The sequence below is a fragment of the Mirounga angustirostris genome, unplaced genomic scaffold (genome assembly GCF_029215605.1).
Source record: "Mirounga angustirostris isolate CCGP_5_RB_7025 unplaced genomic scaffold, mMirAng1.0.hap1 SCAF_7, whole genome shotgun sequence".
Classification (NCBI taxonomy): Eukaryota; Metazoa; Chordata; class Mammalia; order Carnivora; family Phocidae; genus Mirounga; species Mirounga angustirostris.
Window position 1 is genome coordinate 69,973,089 of NW_026991715.1, and position 19,657 is coordinate 69,992,745.

Below are 19,657 nucleotides of genomic sequence, written 5' to 3' on the forward strand. Positions count from 1 at the left end.
GTCATTAAAGAATTTTACCTGGTGAATTTTTTATATACCTGACAATCCATAATACAGTTGCAACAAATATTACTTATGATTCTCTCCACTTAATAAGGTTAGAAGCTTAGAGACCTGAAAAAATAACCCAACTTGAATTAAATAAGACTGGATCAAATGCCTGATTCAAAGCTTGGCAGTTATCAGCACTAAATAAATATTAATTTTACTTTTTTTTCTCCTAAGGTACAGTGGGAAGAACTGGAATTTGAACCTATTTCTTGTGACTTCTAATTTTGTCTTTCCCCCTATATTTTTAGTATCATCATCTCTATTTTTATTTTATTTTAATTTTTTAAAAGATTTTATTTATTTATTTGCCAGAGAGAGAGAGAGGGAGAGTATAAGCAGGGGGAGTGGCAGGCAGAGGGAGAAGCAGGCTCCTTGGGACTCGATCCCAGGAGCCTGATGTGGGACTCGATCCCAGGACCCTGAGATCATGACCCGAGCCAAAGGCAGACGCTTGACCATCTGAGCCACCCAGACGCCCCTCATCATGTCTATTTTTAAAAAGACAGGTGTCTTCCATCAAGTTGTGAGAACCATTAGGGTGCCATGTAAAATGAACTTCCCTTTAATTCCCTTTATGACCTGGCATCTGCCAATGGCTCTGGCTTCCTCTTGGTCAGACTCCTCTTTGGTCAGGATGTTTCCGTCAGACTTGCATGTTTCAGTTCCAGTCTCAGGGCATCAGGGCTTCCTAGCCTCTCTATTTGTCAATCTCAGAATCAGTCATTCAAGTCTCAGTTCTAAAGACATCTCCTCAGTGAAGACTTGCTTGTTTTAAGTAATCCTCCCCTCCCTTCTCCCAACTGGTTGTTCTCCATCCCTTCACCGAGTTTTACTTTTTTCTGTAACATTGATTGTACTCTTAAATTCCCTTTGTTACTTATAAGTCTACTTATTTATTGGCCATCCCTTCCAACCACAGAGATAAAAGAACTCTGAGTGTAAGAAGGACTTATTGTTCATTATTGTATCTCCAATACCTAGAATGGAACATAATAGGCATTCAATAAATCCTAGTTGAACTTGTGAATGTATTCTAATAGTAAGACATGAGAAGGCTCCTAGTTGAAACCACAAACACATTTAGATTCAGTTAGCTGCATAAACAACCAAACTGAAAAAAAAAAAACCAAAAACCCAAACCATAAATGTTAAAACCCTGCCCAAAATGAGGAATAATTTTTTAGTGTTTCTCTGGCTTTGTGGGCCATTATAGTGAGTTTTCAATGCTGGCTTGCCTCACGAGTTCCACTGATAGATTGTGTTGGTGTTGGTTTACCTCCATGTAGGTTTGTAGCTTTGCCTGTGTCCAGAAGTCTTGGAATTTTAACAGGGCCAGTCAAGTCTTTAATGGTAGAAGAGAGAATTTTGCTATTTAGGCCACAGCAGCTGTACTCTTAGAACTGCTGGAAAGGAAGAGAAAACATGACTGGTTATTGTCCAAGCCCAAATGAGAGGGAAATAGAATATATCTATATTGGAAAGAGTAAAATTTAGACAGTTAATATAAGAAAGTGTTGTTGAGCCTAAAGATCCAACATTGGAATTTGTCAGGAATATTTTAGGATTTTCATTCCTGAAAATATTAAGAGTATAAGTATAGAACTCTTACTTCCATCTTGGTGTGATTTGAAGACAGGAGTGATATTAATATGAAATATTTCTATTATCATCATCATCAGTAATATTGATTGATTGCTTACTGAAGTCGTGATTTGAAGTGCAAGGTAGACCAATGGGTTTTAATGTATTAGAGTCTGATTTCACATTGCAACTAAATTCTAAGAAACTATTACTTGTCAAATAGGTATAATGTGGAGGAAGAATATCCATAACTATCTGCCAAGACTATTTAAATCCTCCTTTTCCAGTTAGATATCTCTGTGAGGCTGCATATTTTTAATATATTTTGACCAAAATAAAAAGTAGCAGCAGAGAAATTGATTGTGAAAGGAGATAGGAGAATCTAGCTGTCTTCTATTAAGCTAGACATTAAAAGAGATATTAAAAAATGTAAAACAATGCCCCTTTGTCACTAATTTTTTTTTTAGAAAATATAGTTATTCACATAAAACATGTTGCTTATGTTAGCATGTAATGAGTTTATTATTGTTATTTTAAAATGAGTTAATGTATCAACATTTAAATTCTTTTCAATTTTCTTTAGTAAAATGATAAATATCATCAGATTTCACCAACATAAGCAAAAACCTCCTTGGGGTTCTTAATAATTTTTATGAGTGTTCAGGGGTCCTGAAACTAAAGTATGTGAGAATTGCTGGTTTACTCTATGCTTGGAATTGTCTGCAGGGCTTAAATTTTATAGTTGTTTGCTTGATTTTTAGAAATAAAAACCACTATCGCTTCCATAGATTCTTCATTGTCTTGTTGCAGTGACAGTGAAAAGTTAGTTTTTTTTCTTATCCCTTCAAAAATGCTGAAGGTAATAGAGATATTTAAAGACTTCTCTCTGAGTCAGGTTATGCTTTTACATTTTCCTAGATTCATGAAATAAAATAATATGAAGGTTAAAATGAAAGCACAATCACACCTTAAATAATGAGAATATGCGGAATATGCCATATTGAAAGAGTTGATAATTATTTTGTGATTTGTTCCATCTTAACCAGGTATACCGTATTCTTCTAAATAGCAGGTGCTTAATAAATTATAATTGAAAGAATGAACAAACCTGTATGTAGTTGAGAACCCTGATGGGGCCGTGCCAACGAGGCCTCTGGATTCCAGGTGGTATCTATATTGGACAGATGACTGAGTTTAGTTGGTTCTGTAGCATAGCAACCACATTCTCATGTTTTCCTCCCGTATTTTGTTCTTCTGTGTAATATTTAATGTTACTTTCTCTCCACCTTATTTTAGCGCTATTTTCGTATGTCCTATAGTCTTGTATGCCAAATAATTATAAAGTAATGAGATTGCTTTTCATAATGATTCATAAAACTTGCTGGTCTCATTTATTTTATAAGTAATACTTGGATTGCATTTTATGTATATAAACTCACAGCTTAAGAATAATTTAGAGACATTTTGAGAGAATCTTTATAAAAATGAGAATATTATTTAGCTTGGACTGTGTTTTTAAGTGCCTGCCATATGTTATGTGAATGGATTCCTTTAGATATAAGTGATACTGATATAATCTGATATCACAGATCTTTACCCAAGTGTGAAACAAAATAAAAAATTAATTTGATGTGTAATTATTAGGCATTAGCTTTAATCTTCTCTTCTAATACAGAAAGCCAACTTAGGGCTCAGTGCATTATTTTTTCTGGGAAAATATGTTTCAGAAACTTTTCTGATGGTTAAGCTTCATAATTACTCTCCTGCAGATCTGAAGATTGAGGGAATTTTTGACTCAAAAGAAAACAGCAGCGGCTATTGTTGTTTCTTGTGAAAAACTGAATGATGGTGGTTTTGATGATTATTTCTTCATGTTATGCTTCTCATATACTGGCCTAAACCTTTGCTTGTATCATGATTCCAAAGGCAATTAGATGTACATTTTAACAGAAGAAAATATTTTAACTCTTTATTTTCTGTCTTAATTATTTTGTAGTATTGATAATTCCATCATCTGGTTTAGTATTTCCCAAAGTATTGTGCATGATGACCTTAATCAGAAATAGCTCATGTATGGGTGCCTGGGTGGCTCAGTTGGTTAAGCGACTGCCTTCGGCTCAGGTCATGATCCCGGAGTCCCTGGATCGAGTCCCGCATCGGGCTCCCTGCTCAGCGGGGAGCCTGCTTCTCCCTCTGACCCTCCCCCCTCTCATGTGCTCTCTCTCATTATCTCTCTCAAATAAATAAAATCTTAAAAAAAAAAAAAGAAATAGCTCATGTATATTCCAGAACACCATTCCTGATTGAGGACTCCATTTGTGAATCAGAATCTCTGTCAGGGAGATGAAATGGCAATCAAAAAGCTGAATTAAAAAAAAAAAAACTTTTTTAAGTGGAAAATTTCATATATGTATATATAAAACTAGAGAAGATAGGATAATGAACCCCAATGACCCACCAGCTAAGCTTCAACATTTATCAGCCTTTTGCCAATTTTCTCTCTTTCTTTTTTTTTGGCTGAAGTAATTTTTAAAGCAAATCTCAGACACTATGTCATTTCTCTGTAAATTCTTAAGTATGAAAAGTGGATTTTTATGGACCTTTGACATTTGAAGCTTCTTCCTGATTGCTGATTTGTAATTTCCTTTATTGTTTAAATTATTAATTCATTAAATTTTCTGTGTAACTTTTATATAAGCACATATTTGTGCACAGTTGTATTGGATATAGATAGCCTTTGTTTTTCTTTTTTTTTTAAAGTTGAAAATAGTAGCTGATACATTTTGATTAGGGCTTTATTAAACGAAAGCATGGTTAAATAGCTTTTCCCCCGTGTGATTCCTGCAAGTAAAAAGTTCTTTTCTTAGTCTTGGGTGCTGTATGGTAATGCTCATTGACTTGGTAAGAAGTTGTAAGGAGACATAAAGACTCCTGAATATATCTTTGGATCTGTTTCATCCATGCCTCTTGCTAAAAAGAGGGAAAGGCTGAATAGTCACATACTGGGATTAATGGCTTATTAATATAACTCATTAAAAATGTTCATTCTGGTTAAAATTGGGGGTGGGATAATGGGGCAAATGTGTTCCCATTGTGATAGGGAACAAAATGGTTGGAAATTTGTTTTTTTTCAATACGTGAGCATACATATTTCTCGATAAAATGAGGGAATGTAGCATTATTTTTTGCAATTGTGTATGTGTCTGTATGTTTGTTAAGGAGAAGAAATATAAAAATTTTTCAGTACTTAATATATTACTGTAGGTATCATATAAGATACTTGTTTTATCTCCACCCAAATCCATGAGACATGATCTTCATTTTAAGAAGAAATCACGTGATAAGTGGTAGAGCGAAGAAACTTCAGGACTGGTTTAAGCTTAAAGCCATGCTCTTTCCATCACACTTTTATGTACTGGCAGCTGTGATGAAAATGCTGCTGTAGATGCCTAGGTAGAAAGTGGGAATTCACTTACATGCTTATTGAGCACTTGGCTTTCTGTGCTGCTTCGCCTTCTCTGGAGCCTCAGGGTTGGAGGGCCTCAACTTCAGAGCACTCAGTTCTGCCATCATGTGATAGAGGGGCTCCTAAAGATCACTACACTATGCCAAATTAGATAAAGAAAACACAGAACATAAGGGAAAAATGGATTAGGAGACCACTACTCAAAAACTTGGTCAGTGACATGTAAAAAGAAAGATAGGGACCTAATAAGCAGATTTACACAATAAATGTTTAATACTTATATACAACAAGAAATATGGTGTATACCTAGGGAAAAAAACCTTAAGTTTGCTTGCAAAAGCATGCATCAGAGGAATTGCAGGTTGTATATTCTTGTGAAATGATGAGAGGAGGGTTATCTGACATCAGAGGGAAGATTGTCACATTAGATGGAGTGAAGTGTGGCTAGCAACATACGTGTTGCACAGAGGTAGCTGGTAGATGTTTCAGGTGTGTTTGTGTGTTCCCTTGTAGCTTGCTTCAGGTTGGTGCAGTTTTCTGTGTTCACCATGTTTCTTCTAGATGAAATCACATAAACAAATGTGAAATCCACATTACAGATTATGGATTATGGATTATCCTTGTTATGCTCTCAGATATATCAGTTACATTGGGACAATTTTATGATTTCAAAACCAGTGTTATGGCATAACTGATTATACTTGATCCATTTTTTTCCATCTATAGTTACTTCTCTTGTCATCCCATCCAGTCTTTAAATAGTATTTATATAATAATATATTTATACACCATTTGTATGTGGCCTTAAATATCACTTGTATATTGATGCCTCCCAAATTTATCATGTCAATCATGGCCTCTCTCCAAAGTTCCACACTCATTTCTCTAGCTGCCCACTTGACACATCTCTTGGATATTTAGTAGACATTTCATACTGGACATATTTACAAGTCAACTCTTTGACCTTTACCCTAAAACCTGTCACTAACTGATGGAGGAGGAAAAATTCGGCCTGCTTCACCCCAGCCTGACTTGACTTGATGTATTGGCGCTTGCTGAAAGTGGGCCACCACCACTCTACCGCTCCATTTCAGGAGTGGCTCTTAAGGACGAGGGCAGAGCAATGAACAGCCCACTTAGCCATTCATCTTATGTGAGGGGAGAAATGGTCTGAAGTTATGAAGATACAGTTTGAGCAGTGCTAATGACATCGTGGTCTGGCAGGGGCTTGGGATCACCAAGACTAGAGACAAGGAAGTTTGGGGAAGAGTCACGTGAATAGGTGGATGGAAGTGGGCACTAAGTGTAGGGCTGTTTTACTCCAGAGAGGGCAGAAACTCATTATTATTGGAATTAATACTTACTTTATCTAATGAGTTTGTGTTCTTAGTAGTCTGCCAGACCATCATCTGAAGGCTAAAAGAATGCCTGCTGTTTCCGCTGGGAAGCCTGCCTCAAAGGGGCTTATTTTATGTGAAGGAGGTGTAACAATGGGCACACAGCCATAGAATTGCCTGCCCTTCCTCTATACCACATCACCTGAAGCAGCTGGCTTACTACCATAATGGGATGGCCTGTTAATGACTCAGCTAAGGTGCCAGCTCAGGGACCACATCTTGTAGGGTGGGGATCTTGTCTGCCATGATCCAGTATGTATCTGGTGGCTGATACCTGTTCAGTGTTCCCAGTACCTAAGCTACCTGGGCTCAGGAGGCAAGAGGTAGCAGTAAGAGTGACCCTATCTCCATCACTCCTAGTGACCAACTGCCAGAATTTGTGTTTCCCACTCTCACTGGATTAGAAGTTCTGATTCTATCTGGGTCAAGGGGTGTCTACCAGGAGACACACTGGGGCCTCTCCTGAACAACCACCGGTCATTTTGGGCTTCTCATGCCAGGACCTGCAGGCAAATAGAAGAGTTACAGTATTGTTCCAGGAGTGTTTGGTCTTGTTTACTACGGGGCATAGCAACCTAAGGTTGCTATTACTCTTTGAAGTAGGGGCGTTGATGGTTGGTGAAACTCTGCATTTACTGGAACATCTGGTGCCTCCATGCTCATTGATAACTGTTTTGACTATTGCCTATTTGTGGATAAATTTCAAATCTGTTCTTTCCAGTACCAATGTTGACTCCAGAATGGCTCTATCTAATGCTGACAGAGGTGCTTATGATTGATATGAGAAATAGAATGACATTATCTAAGTTAGGATTTGTATTTTGAGCTCTATATATTCAGTTTCAGTTCTTTTTTCTATGAATTACATATATGATTACTAACATAAAAATAAAATTGCATTAAAAGACTGAGAATTTAAGAGCTTGAAGACTTTATTCTAAAAGACCTTTCAGGGCGCCTGGGTGGCTCAGTTGTTTAGGCGTCTGACTCTTGATTTCGGCTTAGGTCATGATCTCAGGGTCATGAGACTGAATCCCATGTTGAGCTCTGTACTGGGCATGGAGTCTGCTTGGAATTCTCTCTTCCTCTGCCCCACCCCTGCTCATATGCTCTCTAAATAAATAAATAAATACAAGCTCTTCCAACTTCTTGCTTCATATAATTTTTAAGTGTTAAGTGTTCAGATAAAAATATTTTCCATGTGAAAAATACCTATAGACATGTATATACTTACGTATATATGACAAAACTATCAAAAAATATTAAGCATAACATAAATGCCCTCACTGACCTCTTATCTCCCTACCAGACATTTCTCAAGGCTTTCGCCACTTGTCACTTTATGCTATCCTCAAAATTGTTTCATGAAATCCACTCTATTACTTCTTATCCATGCCTAGAATGTTCTCCCTGATGTCATGTTCTACCCTCTACCCCTCACTTCAGCCCCCCATTTGGTTTGTCTGTGCTCAATTTATCATAGAACTTCGAGTTTATCTTCCTCTTTAGATTTATCCAGAGGATGCACTGTGCTTTTTTGGGTAATCTTTTGTATCATAGTGTCCAGCACTATGGCTGGATGAATTCAATGAATGAACTGCATGTACAGTGAACTGATTATAATAATTACTTGCATAATTTCTGTATTTTGTATTTTTGTAAAATCTGTAAGAGTGAGACAAGAATGTAGAGGTCTGCTTAGAGTGTTAGCAAGTTACAGAATTAAGTTTATGGTAAAAGGACTCCATGAAAGTATTACAGTTTTATCACTGATTTGAATCAGTATATACTTATAAATAATTGACATTCAATTTCAGATTGCAGACGAAGGATCCACCATTTCATGTGTGGTGGAGCGAACCAGAGGAGCTCTGGATTATGTGCATGTGTTTTACACCATCTCACAGATCGAATCTGACAGCATTAATTACCTTGTTGACGATTTTGCTAATGTCAGTGGAACTATCACATTCCTTCCTTGGCAGAGATCTGAGGTAAACGCTACCTTCTTTGTTTCCTGGAAAGTCTCCTAGAAGGCTTTTCTTTACCTGTTGGTTCTGTAATTTGTTTGCAGAATCTTGCTACTTAAGCAATTTAAAGTATTTAGATCATTAGGTAAATACCATGGTTTAAAATGTTTTTGTATTTATTAAAGATTTTATTTATTTTAGAGAGAGGGAGCATGCTAGGGATGGGGGGTAGGGACAGAAGGAGAGGGAGAAGCAGATTCCCCACTGAGCAAGGAGCCTGATGCGGGGCTTGATCCCAGGACCCCAAGATCATGACCTGAGCCGAAGGTAGATGCTTGACTAACTGAGCCACCCAGGTGCCCCTGTTTTTGTATTTATTTATGTAAAAAGAAAGCAGGATTTTTGAATGATGTGTGTTACAGTTTTATCTGTTCTTTAATCCCAATATAATAAAAATGGTATGGCTTGAAGGTTTGTCATTGTGGGTTTTTTGTTATTACTGATACAATGGGAAACTGCAGAATTCTTAATGGTACTCTGCTTTTTAATCAGCCACTGAGAAATTCTTGTAACTGTAATCTCAACTTTATTTTTAAACGTGGAAAAATGAAGTAATTTTTCTTTGTTTTGAAAGTATGAGTGATCTCCAATTTTATCAAAACTTTCTGTGAAACATCATCCCATTTCTGAATAGGTGCTCCAGAAATAAGTGGCACTTCTTGCAAGTGAAATTAGGATGAGACTGTGTCCTCTATCAGAATTTTTTTAAACATTCTTTTAGTCTATCATATTAGAGTATTCACATCAGTATAATTTTTCATTAAAAATATAAATAAATAGCTTATATGTCGTCAGTGATAAGTAGTAAAATAGCTTAATGCATACAAATATAATCTTTGAGAAAATTTCTAAGGGATTTAGGAGTTCATTGGATGAAAAAGATAAAATTGAGAGAAGACAGATTTGAAGAGTTAATACAAAAGAAGAATGATCAAATCTCTAAAATTTGGGGGAAGAAGGAGACTAAAAAGTTTGTAACAAAACTTCTCCAATAGCAGGCTGCAGATCCATGATAAATATTTTACTGGTCTTTGGTAAAATGAGGAAAATTAGGACCACTAGCAAGTTTTCATAAGGCTAAAATTATTAAATTTAAAGGACTGTATTTTAATCTGATGCTTTCTTTTTTACTGCTCTTCTGGATTTAAAGTGTTCTTTTTCTTTTTTTTTAAAATCAAGTTATAATGATAGTATTTGGTTCTCTTTATTGTTTCTATTTAGAAAACAGGGCTGATCCCACACATTTTCCCTTGGGAAATTTACCAACTATGAAATGAAAATAGAACTTGAAACCATTGTTTTATAAAGTGGATTCATACACATTTTGGTCAGAAAAATAGTTATATGTACTCTTGTCAAGATTTATTTAAAATATTTCCTTCTATCTTTGCATTTTTAATTTCTTTAAAAAATAACTGACTTTAAAAGCAAAATAATAACATTGAACAGTGGGGTTGGCTTGTAACACCACATCTGCTAGATCTACACCAGCCTCTCCATCTTACCAAGCCAGTGACGGGGTGCTGAGGTGCCTCTGGTGCTCCATGATTGTGCTTTCTAGCACACACAGCAATAAGGTAGCCTCCGCTCTGCTGCTGCCTCCCAGATATCTGGGGAGTGCGACTAACTGAACAGACTTAAGTCGTATCTGAAAACCTAGCTGCAAGGGAGTCTGGAAAGTGTGTGGGGTGTATGTGTGTGTGTGTTTGTTTCTCTGAAGTACAGAAAAGAACATTGGAAATGTGTTTTTCAAGTTTACTTTAAATGGCCTGTTATGCAATCAATTAAGCAAGTTATGGTGTAGAGTTTAAAAATAGAATAGAAAATAGCAGAGCATGTAACATATAGTAACATAAAGTAAAGGTAAATATTTTTTTGTTGTTTACTGAGTTACCAGGTAAAATACATTTACTTATACCTTGATAGGGTTTTCATTTCACTAAAATGAATGAGTACTTTAGTATGCTTCAACCCTTTAAGAATATTTACTGCTTTATTTTTAACGTACATCTTGATGTTTTGGTGTTACTTTTCAGAGCAACGTTTGTTAGCTTGCTTTCTAGGCATAAGACATTTTAAATCTTCAGAATAAATATTGTTCCCTTTTGTTCAAGAACAGTGACATGATTTGGGTAGTAGGTGTCTTTTTTGCACTTCTCCTCTGAGTATATTGGCTGTGCCATATATTACTTTCTTATTTAAAACCTTGATAAAAATGAACATTAAAACTAAATTCAGATTCTACCTCAGACCTACTAAATCAAACTCTAGAAAAACTTCAATAAAAAAAAAAAAGTTCTCCAAATGCTTTTAGGCCCAATGACTAGTACTTTGGAGATTGCATTGCATTTGGAGCTAGAGTTTGTTGTCATTCTCATTTCTGGGAGAAACCGGAAGTCACCCTTCATTCCTTTCTGTCTCTCACTTGATATAGTTACTGAGTCATCAGGGTTTTGGTCTTCTATCTCCAGAACAAATCTCAAATCCATCTCTTTTTCTTCATCTCCACTGTCACTGCGTTAGTTCAGAATCTCATTATTTCTGGTCAGTCACCTCCTAGCTCAACTTCTAGCATTCTTTCCTGCCCTGTCCACTCTGTTTACATTCTGCCATGGTACTTATTCTCATTTTGTCAATTTCCTGCTTATGATTCTTCAGTTTTGCCCCACTGCCTATGGAATAAAGTCCAACTTTTTTGGCATATGAAAATTTATGACTGTTATGTTTTCACCATCAAAATTTACGATTGTGGTCTTTCCTTCTTGCCTTTGTATAAGGCCAAAAGAGAGACATTGGCTACTTTGACAAACTCCAGGAAGGTCACCAACAGCATAATCTTTGTGACCAAATACAGCAATCAGAACTCCATCATTTTTCTGGAATAAAATCAACAATTTACTCCTGGTGTCAGCGGCAATCACTAAAAATACCTGTTCATCATATAAAAAACTGGGAGAAACTCTTTCATGAACAGAAACTACAATAGACTAAAACACACCAATAAAATTCAAACAAACATCATTGGGGACAAAGGCTGTGATTTTTGTGCCATTCTTGATCAGCTGGACCCTGACACAATTCCTGATGGCACAATTTGGCTGTTTTGGCTTCCACCCTTTTTCCAGCATAATTCCCTTTGCATGGGAAGCACTCTAAAAGCATTCAGGACTATGCCCAAATGGGCTTTCTTGTACTCTTTATCATGGCACTTCTGATCTCGTCAGTGGCTATGGAATTTCTTGGCTGTATGAAGATTGTAACACTTGCCCATCCTCCTGGCACCATGGGCCTGAGAAGAGTCAATTTTTTTTTTTTTTTAATGATAGCATAAACATTCCCTGTGACCTGACTCCTGATTATCTATCTAGCCTTATCTCCTGCTCCAACCGTGGCAGTCTAATTGCAGTTCCCTGTATGCCTTATTCTTTCATGCACTGTGGCTTTACAAGTGTTGTTTCTTTTAATTGGAATGCCCTTCCCATTATTATTTACAATTGCAACTAATACATTAAGACTTGCTTAAAATGTGCCTGTTGTAAAATCTTTTGTAGGTAGAGTTGTTGTTTTTTTGTCTGTTTATTTTGTACATAACTCTGTCATGACATTTTACATCTATTTATTTTAAATCTTATAACATTTTTAATATGTGCAATATATTATTTAAACACTATAACTGTATTTTGTGATTCAGAACTAGACAACAAACCTACTAACTAGCATTTTACATTGCATTTTAAATGTTTTCTTCATAGATCTCTCTCCTACAGTAGACTGTGAGCCTCTTAGGGACTGGAGCCATTTCTAACCCTGACACATCGTAGGTGTCAGGTGTCAAAAAATGCTTGTTCAGTTAATAAAGGAAGGGGGAATTGTTTTTTTACTTCAAATTTTGACCTAAATTTTGTGGAGCATGGCTGAGTTATTGCTTATTTTTGTAAGGATTGCTTGTGCCAGACTTTAAAGGTCCGTTGTGAATCTGTTTTCTAAAATGCTATTACTGAGTATGTTAGGCATTCCCTAGGCAGGAACTAGACATGTATAGGTTGCCCTTTCCTACTGCCCCACCACATCCCATCAGATAACATGCAGTTCCTTATTTAGGAACTCTATACCCTGAGGTTGGTAATACCACTGTCTTTGGTACAAGCAATATATGATATTACATTGATACACCAATATATCATATATGGTATGATATTAATAAATGCATATGATATTTATAGACTGAAAATGTTACTGCTCAATGCCCATTATTGTTTAAATAATTAATTTCTTTGGTCTTTCTCTCTCTCTCTCTCTGTGTTTTAATGTTTAAGAAATGGATCATGTTAAATAGTAACTTCAGTTAAATATAACTTAATTGGCTATTTTATTTTCTTCTGGTAAGTGGTAAGTAATTTCTGTATGCCTCATTGCTTCATGCCTCTGGATTTTTATGTTTATAGGTCCTGAATATATATGTTCTTGATGATGATATTCCTGAGCTTAATGAGTATTTCCGTGTGACGCTGGTTTCTGCAGTTCCTGGGGATGGGAAGCTAGGTTCAACTCCCACCAGTGGTGCAAGCATAGATCCTGAAAAGGAAACAACAGATATCACGATCAAAGCTAGTGATCATCCATACGGTAACCAAGTCCTTTTGCAAAAATAGTCCTCTCTTCTCTGGATGTACTTGGTCTAGTTAAGAACTTCTTAAGGGACTTTTGCAAATGATTGAAATAGAACTTTTTCTAGGCTCTTGAAATTCTAAGCTGCTGTTTTGAGGGATATTGTTTTCTGAAGTTTAAAAATATATTTTTAAAAGTACATACAGGATTATTTAAAATGAAAAAAAAGTATCTCTATTCATGGCTTTCAAAATTTTTTTTATTTAAAAAATTATCCTGTTGTGATATGTTACCCCCTAACTAATTGAAGTACTTTCTAATTTATATTTTATTAAGCTTCAAGAAGTGGAGTTATCACTGTCTGTTTATATTAATTTCTTTTTGTCTGAGCTGCAAAGTGATAATTTTCTTAATTGGGGAATTATTACAGATGTCTGTCCTAATAGAGACTGTTTCTCTATATTGAAAATTAATAGTTCTTTTGTAGGAATAAAGCAAGAGCAACTATTTAAAGGTCTGTGTAGGAAACCTGAGAGGCTCTTCAACTCTAATTTTCTTAGTTAAATTTTTCTTAAATATGTTGCAAATCCTTTAAGGTGGCATTAATCATGTTCTGCTCTAAGTCCAAGGGTGAATTCTAGAGATTCAAATATGAGATTCTTTGGGTAGAGACAAGGAGGATTATCATTTTAACTTTTAACATTTTGAAAACTTACTGACATAGTCTGTGTCAAAAGCATGTAAATCAAATCTTCACTAAAGTCTTTTCTCAATGAAAGCCCTCAGAATTTTATTCTGGTGATCAAAATCATTGCACAAGATTGTTTCGAATGAATAAGAAGTTCTTCCATGGATAATTGGGGCCAGAACGCCCTGCCTCTCTTTGTGTCCTGCAGGGTTGCTTCAGTTCTCCACAGGGCTGCCCCCTCAGCCTGAGGACACGATGACCCTTCCTGCAAGTAGTATTCCACACGTCACTGTGAAGGAGGAAGATGGAGAAGTGAGGCTATTGGTTGTCCGGGCACAAGGACACCTAGGGAGGGTTCTGGCGGAATTTAGAACAGTGCCACTGACAGCATTCAGTCCTGAGGACTACCAGGTAAATCCCTTAATCCTTTGGAAATGGTGTGTGTGCTTGTCAAAGAGTCTAGAGGGAGTCTGATGAACAGTAGTTTCTAGAGGTTGTAAGGAGACTGTTAAAATCAATAAAGAACACTAAAAAGGATGAGCTAGAAAGGTAACAAAAAATGGAGAGTGTGATATCATGGCATACCAGAGAATATTTTTCTGGAAGAGGAAATGGCTCATTGTATAGGATATTGCTAAGGTCAAGTTAAGATGGTTTCCTAAGATAGTCAAATATTATTTCTGTTGTTAAGACTTGTAGAATTACTCCATTGATGACTGTCCTCTAGGCAAAGTTAATTACTTCCTTCTTGAGCTTACTATATGCCCTTTACAGCAGTTGTTATTCTATTCAAATTATTATATTACATGGTTAATACTCCTTGTAGAATGGTCTCCAGCTAGCTAGAGATTTGTCTTGGCTGTTTTTGAATCCCAAACATCTAAAATGGTACTATGTACATGACGTGCATTTGATAAATATTAAAAAATAAATAAATGAGTGATTAGGTAAATCGGTACTTAGGTTTCTCAATTTAGCTCTAAGATCATTAATAGCTCTTGAGAATGAAATATAGTTTGTCCACACAAGCTAACCTAGAAAAATTTAAACAACTTTAAAATATGTTCTCATGACTTGAGGAGACAAAGTTTATGTAAGAGATAATGAGGTTGGGAGGAAAAAAAGGTCTTAAAACTTTGAACTTAAATAACTTTTTGTTTTTCCTCTAGTATGTGAACTTTTCTGATGAGAGATCTATATTATGAATTGTAGTTGCAAGTATAATCAAGAAAACGTTAATGCTCAGTAGACTGATATTTATTATTGTTTGGAGAAGTCCTCAGAATGAAAATATGAAAATGCCATTGTTATGCACTGAGTATTTACATTATTCAGTGATACAATTTGAACAGTTCTAAATATATGTGGTCAAGAGTTTTGTGTATCTCATTGAATTAATTTAAGAATTTGTGGACATCACTTGTTCAGATTTCTCATTTGTCTTTACTTTTTTTGATGAATAGGTAAACAAGAGAGATAAAAATCCACCTGCTTTACTTAGTTGGAGAATATTTATTTAGAATTTATATCAAACACTATTCATATCCACTTAAGTGTTTTCAGGTTTATATTTTACTTATGTTCTTCTGTTTCAGTATTTATAATAATTTGGGACATAGAAGACATTCTCATCTTGCACATTAATATACAGAATAATTATAATCTAATGGACAAATCTTTTATTTGTATTTCAGAGTGTTGCTGGTACCTTAGAATTTCAACCAGGAGAAAGATACAAATACATTTCTGTTAACATCACTGATAATTCTGTCCCTGAATTGGAAAAATCTTTTAAAGTTGAGTTATTGAACTTGGAGGGAGGAGGTAAGCTGGTGACTCAGAAGTATCAAATATTTGCTTGTTCATCCATCTTGAGGATAGTTGATTCTATTAAGGAAATATGATCCTTTGAATCAATGTTACCATTTTTTTTAAATGAGTGAATTACCAGTCTTTGGAAAAAGCACCCCGAAGGTTAATAATTACTTAAGATATATATGGTAGAAAGTTTTTGATGGATAGTCACTTTTTTCTTGGTAAAAAGATTTCCATCTCTCTACATAAATTTAGAATATTAGTTTTAGAAATTAATATTCAACTCATAGTTTTATTTACATAAACTTTTGCTGTGAGGTTTGGTTAATTCTAAGTTAATATTTCTAATGTTTATTATAAGGACACCACCTACTGTGCTGTTTTTTCCCCTTTTACTACCCATTGGTCTTTTCCAAGTAGAGTGCTTTTATTTTATTTTATTTTTTTAAATTTAGAAATATATTTATTATTATGTTTCTATGTAGCACAAAATATTGCTTTACATACATATAAAACAACCCCAGAAGTAGATGTGCTTTTAGAATGAAATAGTATAATTGTTCTGAAGCACTAAATTATTATTATTTTTTAAAACTTTAAGATTTATTTATTTAAGAGAGAGAGAGAGCGAGATTGTGTGAGCAAGGGGAAGGACAGAGGGAGAGGAGAGGGAGAGAATCCCAAGCAGACTCCCTGCTGAGCCCAGAGCCCCATGTGGGCCTGATCCCATGACCCTGAGATCACTACCTGAGCCGAAATCAAGAGTTGGATGCCCAACTGACTGAGCCACCCAGGCACCCCCTGAATCACCAAATTATAGTTGTCATTCATAGTAGGTGCCCCTAAAATCGTGTCTTTCCTTTCTTCCTCTTTCAGTTTTCATGGTAGCTCCTTTAGAGCTGTCTCCAGGTGTAGCCCAGGTGAAAACTAGCCATTTTAGATAATTTATTATGAGTCAATAAAACAAGTCAATTAGTACTTTATCCTCAATTCTGATATTCAAAATCTCCAATTTTCAAAGATTTTTGGAGTCAGAATTCATTTCATGGCAAAACTCATCTGCACTGAAGAGATGCTACTTACAGTATTTATCTCATTTGGATGAACTATTTATATAGGTTTCTTTGCAGAAGTATTATTGTGTTTGATTTTTAGGTGCTGCTGGGGGTGTTATACAGTGCATGTGATATGTACCATAGTCCCTTTATATAAATGTAAGATATTGAGAGTTGCTATGGTATCAGCAGGACGGTCTCTTCCTTCCAAAACCTGGTATTATTGTCTTATTATTATCTTCGTGTTTTAATGAAGAAGGTTATAATACTATATAAGCCATCCAAAGGGAGAGATTGAGTAAAACAGAAATATAAAATTGTCTTTTACTATGTAATGAGACTTTGGAGTAAGTATGGAAAGTTTCCACAAATTTCCCTTCCCTGTGTTCCCAGAGCCCAAGTGAAAGCAAAAGAGGTCAAACCAGGGAAATGATAAAACAGTGCCACAGCTTGGTTGACTGCATAAAGCAGTAAAAATATTCTGGATGGCCTGTTTGGAGGATGGCATGTAAAAATACCAGCTTTGTTTGTCCTCCAGAGACAAGTCCTCACATCTCCAAATCATATTTTCATGACACGACTTCATGAATTAGGGGTCACTATAAAACATTTGAAAAGCTGTTCTTTGTATCACTTGTAGTTAACAATACTTACATAATAGAGAAAATGTTAGCGATCATTATTGATTAATAAGGAACATTAAGTATTCTTCAGAAGTAATATTTCTGATCATAGTGATACTTGGTGTCTTATGTAGAAACTTCTTCCCTTATCTGTAGAATATGAATTGTTAGGTATTAATTGTGCATGAGTATTCAGTTGAAAACCAATCTTGCAGACTCTGAGTAAGCAATAGTTAGTGGCAGAGAATCTCATTTTCCCCTCAGTGAGTTGGAATTGGAGGTAAAGGAATCTAGACACTGGCTTCTATTCCCCAAGTCATAGCTAAGGACTGTCTAAGATGTGCAGTATTGCGAGGAGCTAAATTCTTATGAGAGGCAAGGGAGCAACCGTTATTCCATATTGTTTTGTCTCTAAAACCTACTCTACATAAGATAGCCACCTGCATAGATGTTTTGTGTTAGCCAGAATGCATTGGTGTTGAACTATCCTCTCTCATGACTTGTAGATAATATGGGGGATACACTGGATATTCCTTAAAATTCATTTTGCATCTTAAGTCTCTAAGGTGATTTCAGATTTGGGGTGCCATAAATTCTCATGTCTGGTGTATCCCAGTCCTGTTGTGGGGAAGAACAGAAGAGCAGAGCAGATCTTAAACTAGCGTGTCAATCAGGGACACTAGTAGAAGCACAGAGGGCTGGATGTGGACTTGCTTCTCTTACTCTTCTTCTTTTCCATTGCTGCCATCACTATGCTTCCTGTCATCTTTGCAAACTTTTGGTAAATTAATGGGCAGGGTTTAAGATGTACTGGAAGTGAAGGTAAACCACTTTCTCTTTATCATAGTTCTTATACATTGCCAAGTACTTTATTTTTTACATTATTTACTTGGTCTTTAGAGCAGTTCTGTAAAAGGCAGCACATTTTTTAGGCAAGGAAACTGAGGGACCAAGAGTTTTAATGACTTACCGAAGATTTTATAGTGGGTATCTTTCACAACCAGGCCTGAAACAGATTGTTGTAGACTGCTTGTCTAGGTTTCTTACTACCATGTCAGTGGCAAAAGGGTGATCAAGTCTGAGAATGGTAAATAAAGTAGGAATTTGAACGTATGGCTGGAAGGAAATGTTAGGTGCATTTCCCTAAGTTTTGAGTTGATTGTGGTGAGCGGCCAGGTGACTCTGTCATAGTCATAATCATACAGGCCTAACTGTACACAAGCACAAATATTTTAAAAATATTTAAAATGTTAGAAACAATTTACATTATTTTAAATAAGTGATTTAAAAAGACAACTGGTTAAGTTGACAGAAATGGGAGATACCAATTACAACTTACATGGAGTATTCCCTAAAGTTATGGATGAATTTTTAATAAATTGGTAGCTTGATGAATGTTATACTTTTATCACTTCAAATAATTTATTTTCTATGGAAGAATGCATGTCATTGGGTGAATATTACTACATTTTCCTCTTTTCTGGATATGTTTTAAGAGCTCTCCATTTTCTCATTGTGTCAATGTGTGTTGTGTGGGTGTGTCTCTGTGTCTCCTTGTGAAGTGACTGAATTCTTTAGGGTTGATGGCAGTGGTAGTGGTGACGGGGACATGGAATTCTTCCTTCCAACTATTCACAAGCATGGTAAGCAGCTGTTCCAAGGCCCTTTACTAGTCTGCATTTTATTTTAACTCTTCTTTTTAGAGACAACAATACTAACCAGTTATTTACACCTACTATGTGCAGGTTCTTTACATATTTTACCTCAGTAACCATAGCAGCAACTTTATAAAGTATTATTTGCTCCGTGTTACAGTTACCCAGCTAGGAAGTGATCAAGCCAGAATCAAGTCTTTGCCTGCCTCCAAAGCCCAGACTTTCCTCTGTATGAACCCAATACAGTTTCCTGATTCTAGTTGTAATAGAAATTTTGCTTGAATATCATTCATAAAATGATTTTTGAAAAATATTTTTATATAGCTTTGAATACCTAAAAAAAGAGAAATAGAACATTTATATTTTTCTGTTAAATGCATCATGCTTATTTTATTTATAAAAAGAGCCAGCAGTCCTTATATGTAACATTTAAGCAAAGCAGATGGGAAAAAAGAAATTAAAAAGGCAATCAATGGCGAGAATAAGTTGCCAGTCAGTGGGAGGGAATACTGAAAAGAGAATGCATTTGAAGTAGATTCCTATGCAAGCATGATTCAGCTTTTTACCTCAAATACTTTTTTTTTCTATTGAGAGAAAATTATTTCTCAAGGGAGAACTTTTTCTAATCCTCAAATGTTCCTTTATCACAATTTCAGGTTTTATGTTTTAAGGCTAGAACTCATGTTCC

General features: G+C 35.6%; 1 protein-coding gene and 1 pseudogene across 1 annotated transcript in view; one reads left to right on the forward strand and one right to left on the reverse strand.

The window, feature by feature from the left end:
* The window catches only part of ADGRV1 (adhesion G protein-coupled receptor V1), a 515,575-nt gene that overhangs the window by 77,235 nt on the left and 418,683 nt on the right, over positions 1-19,657 (forward strand). The window contains exons 22-26 of the mRNA XM_064596364.1: positions 8,313-8,489; positions 12,971-13,151; positions 14,030-14,232; positions 15,516-15,645; positions 18,877-18,957. Coding sequence (XP_064452434.1) covers positions 8,313-8,489; positions 12,971-13,151; positions 14,030-14,232; positions 15,516-15,645; positions 18,877-18,957 — 772 coding nt within the window. The remainder of the gene's footprint in view (positions 1-8,312; positions 8,490-12,970; positions 13,152-14,029; positions 14,233-15,515; positions 15,646-18,876; positions 18,958-19,657) is intronic.
* On the reverse strand, positions 11,266-11,796 carry LOC123859958 (small ribosomal subunit protein uS12-like; annotated as a pseudogene).